General features: G+C 37.4%; 2 protein-coding genes across 2 annotated transcripts in view; one reads left to right on the top strand and one right to left on the bottom strand.

The window, feature by feature from the left end:
* Positions 1–13,490, bottom strand: part of LOC120343929 (poly [ADP-ribose] polymerase tankyrase-like) — a 55,373-nt gene extending 41,883 nt beyond the window's left edge. Inside the window, exons 1-13 of the mRNA XM_078112479.1 lie at positions 13,272–13,490; positions 12,758–12,821; positions 12,364–12,422; positions 11,514–11,595; positions 9,742–9,877; positions 9,197–9,345; positions 8,285–8,478; positions 7,599–7,767; positions 7,164–7,225; positions 4,930–5,094; positions 2,202–2,264; positions 1,923–2,101; positions 520–628 (exon numbers count right to left, since the gene is read on the bottom strand). Of these exons, the coding sequence (XP_077968605.1) occupies positions 520–628; positions 1,923–2,101; positions 2,202–2,264; positions 4,930–5,094; positions 7,164–7,225; positions 7,599–7,767; positions 8,285–8,478; positions 9,197–9,345; positions 9,742–9,877; positions 11,514–11,595; positions 12,364–12,422; positions 12,758–12,818 (1,428 nt within the window). The 5' untranslated portion in view covers positions 12,819–12,821; positions 13,272–13,490. The remainder of the gene's footprint in view (positions 1–519; positions 629–1,922; positions 2,102–2,201; positions 2,265–4,929; positions 5,095–7,163; positions 7,226–7,598; positions 7,768–8,284; positions 8,479–9,196; positions 9,346–9,741; positions 9,878–11,513; positions 11,596–12,363; positions 12,423–12,757; positions 12,822–13,271) is intronic.
* A 6,726-nt stretch (positions 13,491–20,216) lies between these two features.
* LOC120345044 (choline transporter-like protein 2) overlaps positions 20,217–21,354 on the top strand; it is a 30,052-nt gene continuing 28,914 nt past the window's right edge. The window contains exon 1 of the mRNA XM_039414420.2: positions 20,217–20,305. Coding sequence (XP_039270354.2) covers positions 20,284–20,305 — 22 coding nt within the window. The 5' untranslated portion in view covers positions 20,217–20,283. The remainder of the gene's footprint in view (positions 20,306–21,354) is intronic.

Raw genomic sequence — 21,354 nt, 5'->3', positions numbered from 1 at the left:
GAGTGAAGGGGCTAAAACGTATGAGCAGTCTCAGTTGGCTAACACAGACAGTCCCCGAAATCATAATAGAACTAAAATAAGGAAAATCCGAATAAATTTATGACCTAATCCTAACCTGGTACACATACTATCGTACCAATAACACTGTTTGATGTTTATCCAGAGGAAAGGTAAGTTGCTAGCACCTATGGTCTGATTTAAGATTCTAATAAACTGGAGGTACTACAACTCCCGTAGTATGTTAACCAGGTTAGGATTTTCATTATTTTAGTTCTATTACGTGATCGGGGACTGTTTTTGTTGGTCAAGTGAATATTCCACCTGCCCATAGGTTTCAGTCCCTTTACAGAACTTGATGTAAAATAGGCGAACAAAATTAGTTAACTCCATATTAGTACACATACTTCTGGAGCGCCAAACTGAAAATGCTAAATAGAATAGAATAATTCAATGTTTGTCAATTGGGGGAGCTGATAAGACCTCTGGCTTGTTTGAGAGTCTTTTGAACATACTACTTACATCTGGTGCATTCTGCCTTTCCTTGTACAACTCCTCCAGCTGTTCAACATCTTGCAGAATCACAGCGCGAATTGCCAACTTCGACCACGGAAGAAATGGACGAGCAGCTCTGAACAAGACAATTATCAAAAATTAGATGTAAAATAAATAAATAGAAAATAAATGTGAATTCTTAATTTTAGGAATAATATCGAATATTTTCATTTGATAACATGTTATTTAGAGCAAATATAACAATTCTGTATTATCTATTTCTGATAAGTGTAGAAAATGGAAAATAGAATAAAACTGTTTAATTTTTATGCAATTCAATTTCTAAAAAAAAAAAAATAATAAACCGCATGGGCAAATTTTTGAAACTGCAATTACCTAATATTTCACATCTGATAATATTATTTCCTAATGTATTCAGAATAGAATGTTGTTCGGTTTCGCTAGTCCCCGAATGCAACACACGTAAGAAATAGAAGTTTCATTGTAAGAAAACTTGAGTTTGTGGATAATATAAAAAATACAAAATCCTCTCAAATCACTGTTTAGGAGTAATATTTTACAATTCTAAATCTAACTCACTGTATGCAAATTATCTTTTATAGGTTCTATGTCCCAACTTGGGATACATTATAGAACATTATGTCTACCCAACTGGTGGACTGCATTCCGAAACAGACCAGTGTATTCAATTCGGACCGCACCTAATTCCTTATTTGTAACCCCATAATAAACAATCGAATAGTGCTATCTTGATTAGCGAATATTCATCAGCCGGCCGAGGAAGTGCATGTTTGAGGATGTCGAAATATAATTCCTGGAAAGACCAGACCCCAGTAATTTTGACTTTTGCATACAGATCTTTAATAAAAATATTAATAGCCCATTATTTCAAGGTTATTTCAGACAAGCCCAATTCTTTCTGTTCCTGTTTGTAACACGTACAAGCAGGGGTCGGCAACCCTTTGTAGCTCGCGGGCCAAAATTAAGGTTGCAAGTCATTGGCAGGCAACACATATTTTTAGAAAGTTGAAAAACCGAACGGATGGTACTTTTGATAATAAAAATCAAGCAGTGATACATCTCCCTCAAATAGAAAATGGATTTATTTTCTCATTGCATCTCATAAAATTCTATTTGAATATTTCCAGTGCCATTGAACCCTCTGCACTTAGCATAAACTTTTCTGCGTTTTGTTGCCATTTGCTCAATTATAATTAAATTATATGCTCATTAAACGAGAAATTGTGAAATATATAATTGTTAGGTTTAATATAATTTAGTCTAAAGAATATATTCGTCAAAACGGATGTCTTGTTACTATAATTTAGTGAAGCGTCGCGGGCTGGATTATAGTGCTGGCCCGCGGGCCGTAGGTTGCCGACCCCTGACGTACAGTATCATCCACTCACCGGCTATCAAAAGCAGGATCTTTGTCAGCAATCTCAATATCCATGTTGGGTGTCAGTTGGTCATTTCTCGGATGGCTGCTAGACACTGCATCAGGACTGTACATGTATTGCACGACGGTGTCTGAGCTGACAATGCTCGCTCCACCCAACTTCTCATCTTGGGCATTGGTGATTTGTAACTAAAAACGAATAAAACAAGATTTTTCCAGAAATAATGTTTTACAACCTACGGGCCGTGACCCAAAGTTGGGTTTAAATTATCAAACTGATATTACTCACCAATTTCTTGGTTTTGCTGTTGCTTTTAGGGCTGAACACAGGAGTCCCTGATGATCCCGGAGTCTGTGAAAAATAATTGAAGAAAAAATGAGATAACGGGCATATTATTTTTTAGTATTTATAAATCGGCCAAGGGGTTAAGATAACAGGGTAACCACCACATTAGTTAGGCCTAATGTACCAACCAATAGACCAGGGCTTTTCAAAGTGTGCTCTCCCTGCCCCCATTTTGAGGACCATGCAGCAGCTTTGCGGGTCACCCCTGTCTGGGTAAAGGGTGACGGACTTTAAATACACTGTATTGTGATTTGCTTAATTCTTTAACTGTAAGGAATTCAGTATTTTACTTTACTTTGTCGGCTCTTTACTGATGGAAACACAATAAAAACAAAACCAGGTTTTTCGTTATTGAGTGCAGGTGGCCAAAGTGTTAACACTTTAGTGGTTTTCAAACAGTGTGGTGCTCCAACAAGGGGGCTGTAGACAGTTTTTTACAGGGGTGTGAAACTAATTAAAAATAATCTTGCAGATATCTACATTTCTTTATTATTTAGAGCAGGGGTTCCCAAGCTTCTTTCAGGACGACCCCAAACACAACTTTCAAGTGTCCAGTGCGATCCCAAGTCAATATATATATTTTTCTTGAAACTTTAGAGCTTCTTTACTGGACTTTTGAGTTTGGTCATGGGGTGGTATTAAGTAAAATAAGCTAAAACAAAACAGTGATATCACAATAAGCACCTACATTATTTATAGCATAAGCATAGAGCGATGCCTATGGGCCTGTTTTACAGTGAGCCATGCTACAAACTGCTAAATTTAACACGGTTTGTCAAATCCTAGATGGTTTGTACATCCATCCTCTACTACATAGGTTCTCAAAGTGCTACATACGGAGCCCCAGGGCTCCGCGAGAGAAACCCAGGGGCTCCGCGAGCTATTCGATTACTTTTCAAAATAATGACTTGGCTAATTTTGTAACTGCTCAAAGAAGCAATAACAGCTTTGATAAAATTTGACAACAATATAGCCTCGAAAAATGGCAAAGATGCGGAATTAAAAAATGACATTATTTATAAGCTGGAGCGCAGCCAGGATTCTTAAGAGGTGGGGATTTGAATCGGAAATTTCCGCGCAACATTCTTTGCGATTATAAAAAAACGGATAACCAGATTTCTGTTGCGTAAAATATTCAATGCATGGCCGTTAAAGTGTCTTGTCGTAATATTTCAATTGTACTCATAGTTACTCACGTTTCATTCGAGATTCCTATTAGGATTACTGAAATGAAAGAATACTATTCTAAAATAACATAAAATACGTGATAAACTGCCAACTATAAATAAATTGGAGTCGTATTTTTGCGATATTGGAATTTGTCAAACTTGATTTGTTCTTTTGCACTTGAGATTATAATTAAGCAAGATATCGTCGTGTAAAAACTCACAAGATCTGGGCAAAATACGAACGAATAAAATTTATTTTAATGCATGCGGCTCCGTTGGTAGAATAAAAAAAGATAAATCGCGCACACAATTGACTGTGTTTCGATTTCGCAGTTACTATACGATGAATAACCGAAGAAAACCTAACATAACACCAAATTTTGTGATTTACAATGCCTACAAAAGCGTTTTTAATCTGACGTGAGTCTGCTAAAACCAAACATATAGTGTGATCTTTTATTTAAGTTTTGATATTTTAGAATGCCGTTTTTCAATCAAGAAATTTGGGTTGCGGATTTACCTCTTTATTATTAATTATTATTTTTAGCACTTCGTCGCCGATGACTATATGGTAACATGTTTTTCACATAAAACTCATAATTCCCCACGAGAACAAAAAAGCAATTATCGTCGTCATTGTGGAACAATACATGTATATGCCGAAGAAAATTTTTGATTTAGGGAGAATAAACACCGGCGTAAAGATGTTTAAAAACATGCCATGCTGACGAAAACTATCGGTGATTGTGACAAAATGCAATCGCGCACGTTATTAGCGGCCTTCCGAAAATGTCAAAAGGGAAAAGATTCGACCCCTAGTTTAATATGTTTGTCAAGTGTCAAATTTACAGCTTTAGTAAGAGTATATATAATTTATCTTTGAAATTGAGATTTATTTATGACTTGCATTAACCCTATTAAAAAAGGTTCAGCATTTAAATTAAGTAAAGTACGTTTAACTTGCTCAGGAATATTAATCTGAAAGTAACAATTTTAACATTTATTTTGGGGCTCCGTGAATAATAGTCAACCTTTTCAAGGGCTCCGCAACACCAAAAGTTTGAGAACCCCTGCTCTACTATACCTCAGCGACCTGTTTGCGACCCAATTTGGGGTCGCGACCCCTGGTTTAGAGATTGCAGAGAGCTGTTGTGCTTGCATCTGTCTTTATCATCCTTGGCGTGGAGCATGTTTAAGAAGAGTTCAACTTCATGCTGTTAGTTCAAAGATTCTAGAACCCTTCGTACAATGTCAACATGCTTATTGTTAGCTTGTTGTTTTTGAGGTAGGGTTCAACTGTTCGTCGTTTGATCGAGTAGGCAGGCACTCGAAATGATTCGAATTTCTTTCAACATCATGTCATTGAATCCATGAATGGTCGATTCCTTTTTTGCCTATCGAGTGTTGTTGCAGAAGATACAAGCTTCTATGTATAGCATTTAGGGGGGAGTGGGGGTTAAAATCACTGCTCTAGACTAAAGCACATACAAACAAATTCTCACCATCTTTGCCTGGGGTTTTGCCAATCTGATAGTTGGACTTTTGCCAGCTGATACTGCTCCATATCGCCCTCCTGTGGTTTTCTTCCTAGCGGAACCTTGTCCCATTGTTATTTTACCCAGTTTCGGAGTAACAGCAGACTTTTCAACAGCTTTCTTTGACTCGGCCTACAAATGAGGAAAGCATTGCTTATTATTAAGAACATTTTAAAATTGAGACAGAAATTTAAAAGTTTCAAATTTAAAACTACTCTTGCATAACCAACTAAGCATTTTAAATGCCTTGTCTCAAAACAAGGATTTCAGCAAGCAAGTGTGATGAGGTATTTATACAACTTTAAAAAAATGGCTCTAAATAAGCAGTTACTTATAAGAAAAATGCCACTTTGAGGTATTTTCACACTATTTCTAGATCGAAGGTGTGCAACAATTGGCCCGCGAGCCACAAACCGGCCCGCCAAGTCATTTGATATGGCCCTTGTCAGCACTCGGTTTTCCCCTAATATGCCTAAAATCCTAATTCTACAGTTTATGGTTTAAAAGGCGCAGGTGTGTGTAAGACAAATCTAGAATTAAATTTATTGCCACTTTGCCTTTATTTCATTAATTCATCATTGTGTACATAGAAAAACTTTTTTTTTTGCGTAGCCCTGCTAGATGTCTGAAATTGTCTGATATATCGACAAAAAATGTTGCACAACCCCGACATAGATTAACAGTCACTGATAAGTATTGTAAGGAGATATTATTTTAGGGGGTACTTTACAATTCCGCTTTAATTGACCAATTTATTATACTCTGGTAGGCCAGACCAGAAGCCTATTGATTTTGGATGAAATATGTCGTATAATTAGCGAGTTATTAATTAATTACTGATGGGACATATGGTGTCACTATGGAGTAAGAGCTCTTTTTTGGGGGATCCCCTAACTTTCGAGCGATAAGTCTTCGGTCTCTGACCGATATTCTCGTTTTGTTGTTATCAGGGTTTTTGTTGTTATAAAAAATCTTCTCGGTTAATAATAGAGCAATCAATTTTGAATTTTTGGTATGATAGAGGGCAATTGCTTTTATGTTTTTAACCTAATCCTCCCGGTCTGACGCATGCGCGACGTTTCAGACGTTTTGCAATGCTGTGTGTATACCATGAGGTCTGGAATGTTTGTTATGGTCTTGCTTGAAAGGAAATCTTATTCCCCACACAACGATATGAGAATGAACCTTATATGACATTTAGAAGTGATAAAATTTCGCTTACATATCACGCGTGTACTTCCCGCTGCGATATAAAAACGTCGCACAACAAGAAAATGATTCCATAAACCTTGGCGTTGCGCGCTAACCAATAACAAAAGCTAGTATGATAAGGTCTTATTTTGAAGGTCATTTTATATGCTACATAACATAGGAGAGTGGACATCTCACAACGTCAGGAAGTTATAAAAATATCAAGTCGTTTGATCGCCGCTGCCTCACCGAAAAAAAGTTAGGCGTTTTATCTCGCAAATTCTCCTTGTCTGACGATTATAAGCTTTTATGATTCATAATAAATGTTTTTCATTATGACTCACAAAAGCTTTCAACGCGATAAAGCACAAACAAACAACCGATCGATCTATCAAGCTTAGCCTGGCCTGATTCGATGTGGTGACTTCTCAAACGGTAAATTTCCAAAACGCTTGAACAACGCGCGCTATGGAAAAGCGTTTAGTATCATATGAAAGAGAAAACCAATGTGCAGTCAACTGTATAGTCACATTTCAGCTTTACAATAGCTATAGACGTCCAACAGCTGATAGAATGAGAGAGTGTAAATGTTTTTGTTATTTTTTGACGTTACGAGAGACCTCTTGAAAGAGGTGTTTTAGTTTACGGTCCTCCAGTGACATCTAGCGTATAGTACTCTAAAATACCTTTCCAATGGTATATAATTATTGTATATTGGGTAAATTTTGGGGGTCGTATGGCATTAATAAAAATGGGTATTCAAAATTGGGCTCGATTGGGCGTCTGAAACAGGTTAAAGTCTTCGGGGCCCAATGTATCATCTAAACTTCTGTTTTATGTCCAACTCGAAGCTTGCCTTAATATCCATATACTTGAGCATTATTCTCTCATTGAGACTGGGATGATCTTTTACAGATTCAACTATCAAACTTATATAGTACTATTTCCTCAAAGATCTAGCTCTAACGGGACAATAATATCTGAATAAAGTAGTAAAGAATATTGTTAACCTTTCTCCCTCTCTTTGTGCTAGGAGTGAGAGTTGCAAGTGGGGCGTCTTCATCTTGAAGAACTGTTAAAAATAATAACACAGAATTAATATGTTTTCTCCTTCAAATCATGGCATGTGGAATTGGGGAAAATAACAATTGACTCAAAGTTGGAAACAAGTTTGACAGACTTCAGCTCTAGACTGATGTAAATTTGGTATCCTGTCAAATTTTAATACCAAAACCTTCTTTTAAAGCAGTGGTTCCCAAAGTTGATTGATAGGGGGTCAAAGTTAGCAGCGGAAGAATATTCGCGGGTCGGGAGATGGATGCGCACGCAAGGAGCTGATACCGGTTTCGTATAATTTAGAGTTATATTTAAACTTCAACTCCTTATTACAATTCCGAGAAGATTGAAAATGCCCATGGATTAACTGAAAAAAAAAAGATGCCAACCTCTTTCAGGTCCTCCCACTTGTTTCGCAGAAAGTTTCAAACTTTTTCCTTTCTTTTTAGGGGAATACCCTCCAGCCGAGGAAGACCCTTCGTCCTCACTGTCTGAGGAGATTTCTTCCACTCCCTGTAAAGACTTTTCAAGCCGATGAAGAATCTTTTTTTCTTGTACCTGAGAATATGAAGGAAAAAATTGTGAAGTTGATGTTTAAAGAAGGTAATTTAAAGAGAATAGGAAGAAAAAAATTGTGAAGTTGATGTTTAAAAAAGGTAAACCAATGCGTGGTAGTTTGAATTGGAAAAGTAGAAAAGTCAAATGTCAGGTGATGTGGCGCATCATGCTAAGCGTTAGAAATACACTCGCCACTGCACCTCTGATTACCTTGCGTGGGTTCGCAGATTTGAATCCCACGCAGGGTTAATTATGTGCGAGAGGATTGCTGGACTCCTCGCCGCCGTAAGGTGGTTCACGTAACCGCTGGTCGGTTTCGGCTTCCTCTACCATCGAGTCCATGCATCTGAATAACTGACTAACTAGCCTCATACACAACATGGACCGGTAACTGGATGAGAAGCCGTAGTTCGACATATGATTAAGCCATCTTGGCGCCTCTACTTCTGCTCATGGAATGTCTTAGTCGTAGTAAATTGCATGAATAAGCGTAAACAAAAAAAATTAAATAGCCAACCTCTGGAAGTTCAAACTTTCCAGCATCCAGTTTTTTCAGGCTCAAACCGGAATAGAGAACGGCCTTCTCATGAAGGAAATCAAAATATGATTTTTTGTAAATGTTCGGTTCTTCGTGCTTGTCAAACCATTGAATCTTGAACGGTTTCGAAGCGTTGAATATATTCATCGGACAAGAGCAGAGATAGTAGCCACCTAATGGTTCAAACAAATGAAAACAATAATACTTTATAGCCATGAATGTAACGCAACAACGTATTCCCCAAAGAACATAAAAATATTGAAAACAATTATGAAGCGAACATAATACCAGAAGACAATCGACACATTAACATCTTTAACTACAAAAATATTGGAAGTAAATGGTCCTTTTGGTTGGAGAGAAAAAGGTTTATTTATCCCAATAACGATTAGTACACTTTATGTTTAATAAAGCATTTCAAAATGTTACAATCAATCTAAAAAAGTCTGAAATGATAAATCAAAAACATTCTTGGATAAGACGTTTTATATCCATCTCAAGAAAAGAGAACTAAAAAGCACTAATTTGTTGAAGGAGCATTCTCAATAGACAATTGGTGAAGTCTAGCAAGTTTTCCCATAATCGGGAACTAGGATGGAGGTCAAAATTTTGTTCCAATTTTAGTTCTATTACGACTAGCCGGGGACTAGCCAAGTGACTCTCGTAGTATTTGTACGTGAAATTATGGCCTACGTCAACTCTAACCCGGTACACATTCTACGTTCCGGTGTCCGCCATCTTGGTTCACATACTTCGGGAGTACCCAAAATTTTAATTGTAAATTGTCCCACAACCACAGCTTTGACCAATAAAAACCTTTTCTGAACATCATTATACTCAGAAATTTTAAACATTCCCGTTTGACTCCCGAGATTTGATGATAAAACATACCGTCTTCATTTCTCACAGCCAGCACTTCTCCTTTTGCGAAGTAAGGTTTTAATTCTGGCGTTTGCATGCCACTAGGTGTTGCCACTTGAACAGAAGGATCCGATTTCTTTTGTGTTGGCGTAGTTGGTACGCGGCTTGGAACTTCATATCTGAAAATAGAAGAGTTGTTCCACCTAAAATCCCATTAAAAGGGCGACAGGTGGCGCATCCAGAACATTAGTAATGTTTGCCGTTTCACCTCTGATTACCCTGCATGAATTTGCAGGTTTGAATCCTGTCGTAGGGTGGTTCAAATAAACGCTCATCGGTTAGGGCTTCCTCCACCATCGAGTCCATGCACCGAAACAAATAACTGGCTAATTCCTAATTAACTAACTAATCCCATACCCAACAAGGATTAGCAACTAGACAAGAGGCTGTAGAATGTTATATGATTAAGCCATCTATCGTCTTTCCTATCCCCTTGGTATAAAAGTATCGTTATCGATCTCAAGAGGCCTTGCATGTATTTGAATTAGCATGCACAAATTGCAAGAAAAACTCACTCATAATACAGGGATGACGAAGCAACATGTCTGCGAGGTCTTTTTGATTTTTGACGAGTGGAAACTGCCGCTGCTCCAGCACCTCGCTTGTCTGCCTGCTTTGTTCGAGATTTGCCGCGAGTTCCTCCATCTGATTCTGAAAGTGGAAAGAGGAATAGAGCCAGGAATGGTCAGAGTCAAATAAATTACTAGCATTTCGAATAGCAGATTACTCAGTTTTTCTCCCAATATTTTCTTTTCCCAATGTACTCCGGATACATAATTATTTGGGGTCTCCCGAAGTACTTACACACAAATACTTCCAGTGGACGAAGCATACTGATTTTTGCATATAATATACCCAACCCCCACCTGACTACATCACTAAGACGTCACAAAGCTTGCCAAAGTATAGCTGCGATACAATTGTCCGAAATGGCATCTGTGCCGGCTATAATGAACTCAGTAGCACAAGTGATCTTTCTCATCTCATATTTGTATCGTTACGATTAGGGCCCGACCGATATATCGGCCGGCCGATATATCGGCCTTGTTTTTCACAAATTTTGAACTATCGGTATCGGCTAATTTTACCGATAGTTATCGGCTAATCACGTGACTGCCAAAGTGTCAAAATTGCGCCGGGAAAGCAGTTTTATCGCTTGTTTAATTCGAGAGCGGTTCTGCGTGAAACTCTTTTTCTTCACTATTTCTATTTCTCTCTTATCAAAAGCGGTTTCACGGACGATTGCGACACGGGATTTCACACTTTGCAAGCAAGTTTGCAGTGTGGTGGCTTACAAATCGAAGCAATAGAACACGTGAACGGCTTATTTGTGTCAAATAATATACGCTAGATAGAGAATTTTCGCGTAGTTTACACGGCGCTTGATTTCCCTTGCGCTTTAGTCGTTGAAGGTATTATTTAACTTCTTGTATTGGTATGTTATAGATGGCTGGTTCTAGCGGTAAGAGCAAAGTATGGGAATACTTTGTATGCCACAGTGATGGTGTACTTTGTAAAATATGCTCATCATTGTTAGGTCAAGGTTCCGCCGATTCCAAAAAGAAAAACACCAGTAATTTGTGGAGTCATCTCAGATCGAAACACAAGAGCAAGTATGATGAGATTTCGCAGACGCAGTTAACGCGAAAAAGGCCAGCTGAAGCTTCCCAGTTTAATCGGCAACCTTCATGGGAACACATAATGGATAAATTTAATAAATGGCATGGAAATGACGCAAGAACGAAATCACTTGATAAAATAATAATGGAGATGATAGCCACTGACAACAGGCCATTTGCAATAGTGCAAGATGATGGATTCCGCAGGCTAATAGAAACATCGGTATCGTTATCGGCTTATCGGCCTAGTTTTGGAAAACTAGCAGTATCGGTATCGGTTCAAAAAGGCAGTATCGGTCGGGCCCTAGTTACGATGTATCGCAGTGACGTAATTTTCGAATTACGAAGTCAGGTGCGGGTTGTCACTATGGAGTAAGAGCGCTGTTTTGGGGATCCCCTAACTTTCGATCAATAAGTCTTCGGTCTCTGACCGATATTCTCGTATTATTCCATTGATACTTTTTTAACACTTTACACACATAACAAAATCTAGGACTTTAGTTTATTATTTCCGTTTAAATATTTGATTTAACTAACATCTGGAATCCTTTTTATGGGCCGTCGATGTTTTTATTGAAAACAATTAAAAATTATCCCCTTCCCCCCAGGAAGTAATAAACTTCATAATTTCAAAATAATTTTTTTTGACTGAGTTGTAGATCACATACCTTCTTCCAGTTCTTGTTGATCATCAGTCGTTTCAACTTCCATCTGTATAGCAGTTGCGTCTATTGTTGTCATTTCTTCAAGCTGTGGAAGAGAAAAAACACAACAAATTATTCACCGGTCAAGTCTACTTTTAAAATAAATGGAGATATTTGTCGTTCTTGGAGAGAAATTTTCCTTGTATTTGCTTCATAGAGCAAAGCCACTGTATTGGCGGAATCACAGATACCAGCATGTAATCAGTGACCACAGCCAACTTATGGAAACTGTGTGAGACCAGGGGTTGGCAAGGTTTTAGAACCAAGGGCCAAAAATTTTGCTCATCTAGACTGGGGGGTCATGTAAGTGTGACGTAAAAAAGTAACATTTTATGCAAAATATTTACAGTTTTACAAAAGCAGAAGTGGAAAACAATAAGCCTCGTGCTAATACAAAATCTAATCGCAATCTTAACAAATTCATTGAGCTATTTTTAAGATAAATCGCAAAACTTGGTTTTACTTTGGTTGTGGAAGCATTGGGCGACCAGACTGAATTACCCAATAGGCCAGATTTGCCCATGTTAACCCTAGACTGTTGGTGTGCAACTGACAGAATGGCCTTGGTATTAATAACATTCTTCTAAGTTTTTTTATCCTCTAATCATTATTTATAAGCACACATTATAAATTACTTGATAAAAAAGCGGGAGTGCGACTTGCGACACTAGCTGAGCATAAAATTTTCAAGAGGCGAGGGAACAAATTTAACGAAAAATAGGAATATGGCAAGGGTCACAGCTGAAGATCTCAGGTTCTCAGGCTTGAGAATAACGCAAAATTATGTGCTTTCGGCAACAATTAAAGTATTTACCTCCTGTTTAGGTGATATCTCCTTCTCTTGTTGAATGGTCTCCTGGTCTGCATCACCGTCTAATTTAGTAGAAAAAAAATAATGGAAGTTTATCAAAAGTTGGGCCCTTAAATTTAAAATTATCAAAGCAGAGGTTCTAATTTTTTAGAACATTTTTCGCTTTGATTTTTGTAGATAAAATCCGAAATTCAGAAGAGGAAGCCCAGGCCAAAATATCTTTATCTAAAAGTGAAGTGCCAAAGACTAAATTATGATAAACCTCGTAGTTGCAGTCATATTTTTGAAATCAGGATCAAATATTACAGAAATAACAAAATCATGCTAGAGTCTTGTTTATGTTACAGAGAGATTAAAATAAAACTGTCAGAAAAATATAAACTCTTTGTTATATTACCAGTTCCAGCCGCTGTTTCCTTCTCGGTATCAGAAGCCACTTTCTCCCCAGAAGAAGACATCGTCTGCAAAAAAAAAAAAAGTCTTCTGAAGATGGGACACATAATACTTTTACATAAAATTAGTTCCCCCAAGGTGAAATACCAAAGCTCCAATAATAATAAATGGAACCAATGCATAAAGAAATGCAGCGAAGCGACCATATAACAGAAGAAATGATCTGATTAAATCAGATAATAGCTGAGTGAATTGTTTTTACTGGAGACACATTTTCAAACTCCTGAGAGCATGAATTTTATCCTATCATCGTTCAAAGACTGAGATCAAAATTTTCACAACTGGGAATGTGAAGACATGGTCATATTACTCAACTATGCAACTTGGAATACAGGAATAGGAAGCTAGATTAAAAAATTTTAAAACCCGTATTCGGGAATTGAATATAATTTTCCCCATCTTCACATGATGGTGTTTAGCGAAATTGACAAATAAAGAATTGACACATTTATTCTCACCTTCTGCTGTTAATAACCAACAAAGTCTAACAAGCTTTTCAACTCCGAGCAGGTAAAAATTGAGAAGATTTTTCAACCAATAACAATAATTCGAAGAACACTAAATCTCCAACTTTGTATAAACCAATGCATTCAACAGACGTTTAACTAGTCAATAACTTTGAAGTGAAGCAACAGTCATTTAAAGCCTAGAGCTGTCAGGCTGTAGAACAATTATCAATTTTAACATTTTTTTCCAATATTAGGGATTAGAAGAAATGAAGTCGTAATTGGCATTTCAAAATGTTTTCATCTTTTCCTACTTTGGTATCTCTTGTAGGTATAATCCAGTCTGGATTTCATGGCCTTTTTGAACGAGAAATCGGGCGTGCAATCAGAAATTCCCGCGTGCAAATAAGAATTCCTGGCGTGCAATTATAGCTCACGACGTGCAAAACAACTGCACTCGCGTGCAACTGACTTTGACATCAGATACCTCTCAATACATCCGCGTAAAATTACCGGTACCGGCATCGGATAAAAAATACGTTGAATCAGAGAAAAAATGGACGTTTGACCTTTGACCCCAAACATTATTTCTACAGTTTGTCGCTAATTTTGAGAGTGTTTGTGCGACTTTGGATACCGGTACTGTTCAGTACATCCGCGTAAAATTATTGGATAAAAAATACGTTGAACCAGAGCAAAATGGACATACTTTGTCATTAATTTTGGTAGTGTTTTTACGTAGAATTAATGGATAAAAAATACGTCAAATTAGAGCAAAATGGACGTTTGACCTTTGACCCCAAACATTATTTTCATACTTTGTCACTAATTTTGGGAGTGTTTGAGCAACTTTAGATACCGGTACTGTTCAGTACATTCGTGTAAAATTATTGTATGAAAAATACGCTGAATCAGAGCCGTACTTGGCCATTGGTGCGGAGGCATTCTTTTCGTCCATAACTATTCTCACGGGATTCCTATTTCCTATCATTCAACATGATATGGACCTTTCCCCGAACATAGACTTCCTTGTTTACTTCGTGACATTGGCCAATCAGTAAGATGCAAAAAAGGACGTAACAATGAGAGGAATTTTTCGCGGGTCAAAGGTTGGGGAAAGGTCCATGGTCTTTTTGCTTCGCAATATTTCGATCAGACCAAATCTTGCAGGCTGGTATTTGTCGACAATTGTGGAGTTATAATATTTTGGCATCTTTATATTACTGGATTATTGATTTTAAAACCATTTAAACCGATTTACATTGGTGAGCAATTGCAAATTTTCGGCGTGCAAAATTGATTTCGCTCGCGTGCATTTTTGCGGAGCGCTAGCGCCCTCGGGCGTGCACCTGCCATGGAATCCAGTCTGGGGTATAATACTGTAATGAGCAGGCAAGCTTGATTTCAAAATTTATAAACTGATTTAAAAAAGTCAATAAACAGTAATATGGGGTCTGGTATAGTTTAGTACCACATGCACTTCTAGTTGGCCTGGCCCAACAATTTTTGCATATGTCAATCCTAACCCCTACTTGACTACATCACCGAAAAATAACGTCATTTTGACGTCACAGTGGCGTAATAATACCCACCAAAGTATGCGAATGGTCATCCAAAACGCGCAGACAAACACCCGAAATCGAGCAAGCTATCTCTCTCGTTTTCTTGTCACAACGATCTCGATAGGAGAGATTTCGCCGGCTTTAGCGAGTTCGTTATCGGCGGCGCAGATGTCCTTTCGGGCGATCGTAATTATACTTTGGCAAGACCCATGACGTGATGGTGACGTCGCAGTGACGTAATTTTTGTATGGCATAGTCAGGTGGGGGTTAGGAATAACATATGCAAAATTCGGTATGCTACGCCCACTGGAAGTACCTGTGGTACTAAACTATACCGGTACTAGACCCGTAATATGTGTCTACCCAGCGAAATTTAACACCAAATTATGTATTTGGGAAAATGACAATTTTCAGGGTTATTTTGTTTGCAACAGTATATAGATTTTATTTTGATTCATTCGCAAAAAATAAAATAATAGCCTACACAGAAAAAGAGAAAGGCGAATAGTTTGTGAAAAAAAAAACTAAAAATAAGTTTATAACTTATTGAATGCGTTCACTCATCGAAGAAGAACAACAAACATAAACAAGAATATAAACGGTTGGTCATTATTCCAGTATTCACTGATTCAGGCGTCTTGACTTCATAATCAAATCACGTACAATTAGACTACTTACAAACAAATATAACAATATTGATTCGAAATTCCCACAAAAAAATCCTTTAGATATCGCTACTCAAAACGAACAGCGAGCCTTAGACAATAACGTTAACAGAGAAGTCTAAATGCAACATAATACAATACAGCAATACCGGTACCTGCGTCCGGCAATCTGCATTGTTTTTGCAAAATAAAAACACAAAATCCCGCCATTGTCGACACGTGGATCACAACGCCAACTCGCGGAAGAGTAAACTTCTTCTTTTTTCTTACTACAGCACGCCATCTCCCGGATATATTGAGAGCGCGAAAATTTACCACGCCCTTCCGTTTGAAGCAAATATACATGCAAGAAAAGCGCATTTGAGCGCTCAAAAAATAGATAGACTGCGAGAAGTATTTTAGTAATCTAACTGATTCATTTTTAAAGTGAAAATGTAGGTAAATATTCTATAATCTGTGTTTGAAACAGATAAATTCAAAAAAGCTTTTACATTAGCGTCATCTCGCGGATAAGCGATCGATCAAACTGCGCAGGCGCAAAGCTGCGACATCTTACGGATTTGTCTGGCGACGTCACATCGTCTGGCTTTCGCCATCTACCGTGTTTGTTTCTCACGTACGCATTTGTTGGTTCTGTCTATTTTGGACCGAGTCGGCCATATTGATGTTATGCGGAAGATTATTGTGCTATAATAAGCGAATTATGGCGATTTGTACGATATCGAATTGCGCAGAAATTTGCCCCATACATACATAATACAATGTGCTATAGATACAATAATCCAGAATCTCTTTGACAAAAACTAACAGTTTATCTTATACCAATTTATGTAAAATTTTACTTCTTATTGCGAGGTGCGTTAAAATCAAAAAGACGGTATGTCTCAAGCAAATCAATTTAACAAATTGAGAAAAAATCGCTAGTGCGAAAAATTGAACCTGGCTGATGGTGTTAGCAGATAAGACGTAAAAACTATATATCTATGGTAAAAACCCTATGGTCGAGAAGATGGCCCGTACAAAATATAAGCAAATTATAAACAAATTAGTGAAACTTTTGATGCTACTGCACCTCTACTTACTCGACATGCAACAAGCGCCCACATACACGAAAACTGTAGAATTAACAAAGCTCACTCAACTTCGAAATAATGCTTCGATTTAATGGCGTCGGCAAGCGTTTATTTACCGGGAAACCCCGTGTATGGAATCACCAATTTTGCCATGGATCCACATTCTAAGTTCACGGTAAACATTTTCGGACCTATTCTAATCATCAAACTTAACGAATCCTATTTATATATGAACATAATCCTTCAAATCTTTTTGCACAAATGGTATGATCTCATAAGCGCTACCTCCATGTGAATCGCATCGCCAAACGGATTATTGCTATGTAGTATCAACAACGAAAAATTTAAATCTAGGCGTCGTAAAATCGATAGAAGAAATGAAGCAACTTTTTAATAAATATTACGTATCTGAAAAAGCAAAAAAATGCAGTGATTTTAATGTTGAGAACCTGTAGTATTTAGCATTCGGCGGACCGTCACATACATGGCTATGAATAAATTTATTCTATTTCTTGGTCATAATAATAATAAAAATAGAAGCAGCAGGAACCGACGCTGTATCGCTGATGTAGCAGTCGGAGTCATTTTTCTCGTTGTTATCAAAATTGAGAAACAGTAGAGAGTAGTTTTTTCAACGGAGATTCAAAAATAAGAATAACATGGTCTCTGGCCATATAAGGGTCCGGAGTAGAAGGCAACAAGCACACAGGACATACGTTTCAATACACAATATCCCGCGAAGCTAAAAAGTAGAAATTTCGTAGTCAAGATTCGTAATCCCGAAGATGGGTCTGGAATAATTTATTCAACCCGGAATGGAGAGCCATAGTCAGGTTTATATATGACTCGAAACATAGAGATCATTATCTGGTACTACCAAAGTATGTGAACCAAGATGGCGTACGCCGGAACGTAGTATGTGTACCAGGTTAGGGTCAGGCCATAATTTCACCTACAAATACTACGGCAGTCACTTGGCCGCGAATAGAACTAAAATGAAGAAAATTGGAATAATATTATGGCCTAACCCTAACCTGGTTCACATACTTAGTTCGGGAGTACCCTTTTTCTAACTTGGTCCCGTGCATGAACCGTGTTCAGTTCAGTTCCAATAGAATACTTCAAAATATACCACGTAGCACGCATACCACGTAGCACGCATACCACGTAGATTACCAATAGGAAAGGATGGAATAGCAATAAACCTTTTTGACAGGTATTTTAAATATTCGCTACTAACAAGGCCATGAACAAGCATACACTGGGAAAATATCTTTTTTGGTGGGGTGAGGTGCTATTGTCACGAACAAAAGTTCCTTCATCGAAGTGGCGTGGGGGGGGGGATGCTATTGTCACAAACAAAAACTCCTTCATTGAACCTGTTGAAAAAGACGTAAAAATACAACCACCACCATCGTGTATATGAAGCGTGTCAGGGTATTGACACAATTTTTGACCATCACCTCAAGGTCATGACTAATCTTATTACTTATCGATTTTAATCGGTAAGTATGTTGATAGGTATTTGTCTGTCTGTTTGTCTGTCTTTCTGTTAGATGCACGCGATATCTCACGAAAGCGAGATTGAATCTGCTCCAGATTTTGCATGTGCATTCATCATATGTCATACCAGAAGCCTATTGATTTTGGATGAATTATGTAGTATAATTAGCGAGTTATTAATTAATTAGTGATGGGACACACGGTGTCACTACAAAGTAAGAGCGCTGTTTTGGGGGATCCCCTAACTTTCGATCGATAAGTCTTCGGTCTCTGACCGATATTCTCGTCTTATATGTAGTTAATTTGGGATCTATATGGATTCAACCAACTCTCATTGTAAGGCACAGCCTCCAACTTCCTTATTGCGGTTTCATGTTACGTCACATTTCCTTACATCATGTGTGTTACATTTAGAGAGAGAGGGATTTTATTATTTCGTCAACCAAAAAATACAGTCGTCAATAAAATAGCACTAGCAAATAAAATTATTTTAGTATGGACAGGAGGGAGCGATACGACCATACGGTCATCGAGGTCAGCTCCCACCATATACGCTGATGTGATTAAGATTAACACTGAAAGATGACCAGTGGTGAAACTTGAACTATTACGATAATATTTTTACAATAAATTTCTGAATAAAATTAGGGAATTCTTGGGTAAAAGCATTGTTATGAACGTGTATTTTTAGAGGAGATAACGAAAGGGGGTTCCGGTGTTGCATTCGGTAAATAAATTAATCTAAAGCACCCAGAATAATGTGATGAAAATTCATACTTCTATGAAAACTAAATACCTAAATTCAATGGGGTTATAAATTGGATATATACATACACAGTGGATAAGGGACAAAAATGTTTGATTAGGCCACCCAGTCTTATAAATTCCTACAACGAGAGAACCTGGTTCGACTTATGATTGCGTAGTCTTATCGACTTTTCTCTCCTATCAGGGATAAATACGGTCATGTTTTTCCGATCACCTTTATTACGAAATAACTGTGCAAATTCCCCATTTTTTATTATGTTGTTGTTGTTGGCACCTGTTATAGCTACTTGAGATAAATAAATATAGTGTTTCAGCAGACGCTTTTGTCACAAAATAGTTCGTCTTTGTTCTGGATGTGATACGACACCCCTGGATAGAAAATAGCCTGATTTCTAGACGCTTTTGTCATCACGACTTTTCAAAATATTCACAATGCCTACTATGATTTTATGGTGTATTTAAATGATTCGATCATATAAAAACATAACACGATGGACATTCGTGGATTTATAATATAAAAGGCCTTTATCAGAAATCAATAAGTTGAACATGTTTATTCGTTTGAAACGTCCAAAGTATGAGAACAATTTAGTTAAATTACAGTCAAATCAGTTTTCATTTTTTGTATTTTTTAAAGCTTCTCGGTTAGGCTCAGTTTGTTTCGATCAAAACAAGAGACATTCGTTTCGATCTACGCAGGCTAGAAGACTTATGTTGGGAGGGTGTTTTCAGATAGGAGAAATAATTCGATATTTCACAACAGTGATTTTCAGCAGGAGTTCTGCGGCACCATAGGATACCGCAAGTACAGCCCAGGAGTTCCGCTGCAATTTGAAGATTATTTTGTATTGTCAGTACCAGGCTTAGCTTTTATATATAGTTATAGTTAATACAAGTTGGGCAATAAAATGCTTGCTTAAAGCGTCTAAAAAACGTTCCAACTACGAACAATTGCTATGTATGATATATAAAATGCTTTTTATTGGGTACACCCGTAGTATGTGAACCAAGATGGCGGACACCGCGACGTAATATGTGAACCAGGTTAGGGTTAGGCCATAATTTCAGGTACAAATACTACGGGAGTCAGTTGGCTAGTCCCCGAACTCGTAATAGAACTAAAAAAAGAAAAATTAGAAACAAATTATGGCCAAACCCTAACCTGTTACATATACTATGTTCCGGTGCTCGCCATCTTGGTTCACATACTTCGCGCCTGTTACTGTACTAATTGTAATAACTATACCTATATGTAAAAGCAAACTTCAACTATTGCACAGGGCACTGTTCAAACTTTGGATATTTGAACCCCCCCCCCTCCTTCCTGGATTCGACCATATGATTTCTCATCTCTAGCGCATTGATTTAAAATAAATTGAAAACCAAGCAATATGTTTTACAGTTATTATATTTTTATGGCAAATTAGATTGGAGGAAAGCTTGAAGAGTCAACATGGGATGTTGCTGTGGAAAAGGTGAGGACTGTGACGTAATAGTTGAATCGATACATAATTTCTTCTATGTTATTTGGTCACAAAGCAGAATTATGACTTTGCTAAGTTGTTGTTCGTGTTATTGTTGTTGATTCATTCAATCGATTCAGCTAGGTAGCTCTACAGAGCCCTTCACTAGCCCAAGTGCCACGATAACTAGTATTCGACGCCTAAAATCCAAATTATAGTCTTCATTATTACATCGTAGACCTCCTTTGTGACGTTCGGTTTCGCATTTTTCTGGAACGTTTCTTGTATCATCCAATACGTTTTAGCCGGGGGCAGAAGTGTAGAGAGTCTTTATGGAAGGCATAGATTAGGAAACTTCGATAATCCCTGGGTTAGCCTTTGCTTATATCGATCTGGACTTTTTAATATATGAAAGGCTATGACATGACTTAATAATTAATTAATCCCCCATGGAATAAATTTGTATTCATATTACTTCATATCAATACTTTAGTCTTCTGCCAGAGTATTAAACTATCTTAACTTAGAAACAAGAGAGCTGTGCTCGAATATATGGACACGTCACAAGGTGTCGCTATGTAATAGCCTTCTGGCAAAAAAATCAATCTTTAACCACTGAAAATTTCAAAACAATTGGTCCAGTATCCGAAGAGAAAAGCGATTTCATCATAACGAAAGAGAAGAAGAATACTAACAAGAACAACAACATAATATTGAAACGATCGTTATGTACACTGAAGTGTCCAATAATATAAATTTCACGTCATATGCTTTACCTCAACAATATGCCGCATAATTTCTTTTCTAACTAAGAACAATGGGAAACGGTACTTTAGGGACACGGAGGCATAAAAACAATGACGCGTTGCGCTCAGCAAAAAAGCAAAATATTCGGGCACGGGCGGAATAAATGCGGTTCATGTTGGACTTGCGGATTCTTTATAAATTCACAATAAAGGTTTTTATATTCATATATATTGATCGTCTTTGTATTGACGGCTGACACAAGTAAACTAGGTCCGTATTTATTGAATATTTCCACATTTTTTTTTGCAATATTT

Source organism: Styela clava, chromosome 5 (genome assembly GCF_964204865.1).
Source record: "Styela clava chromosome 5, kaStyClav1.hap1.2, whole genome shotgun sequence".
In the NCBI taxonomy this organism is placed as follows: Eukaryota; Metazoa; Chordata; class Ascidiacea; order Stolidobranchia; family Styelidae; genus Styela; species Styela clava.
This window is presented reverse-complemented; position numbering and strand designations above follow the sequence as displayed.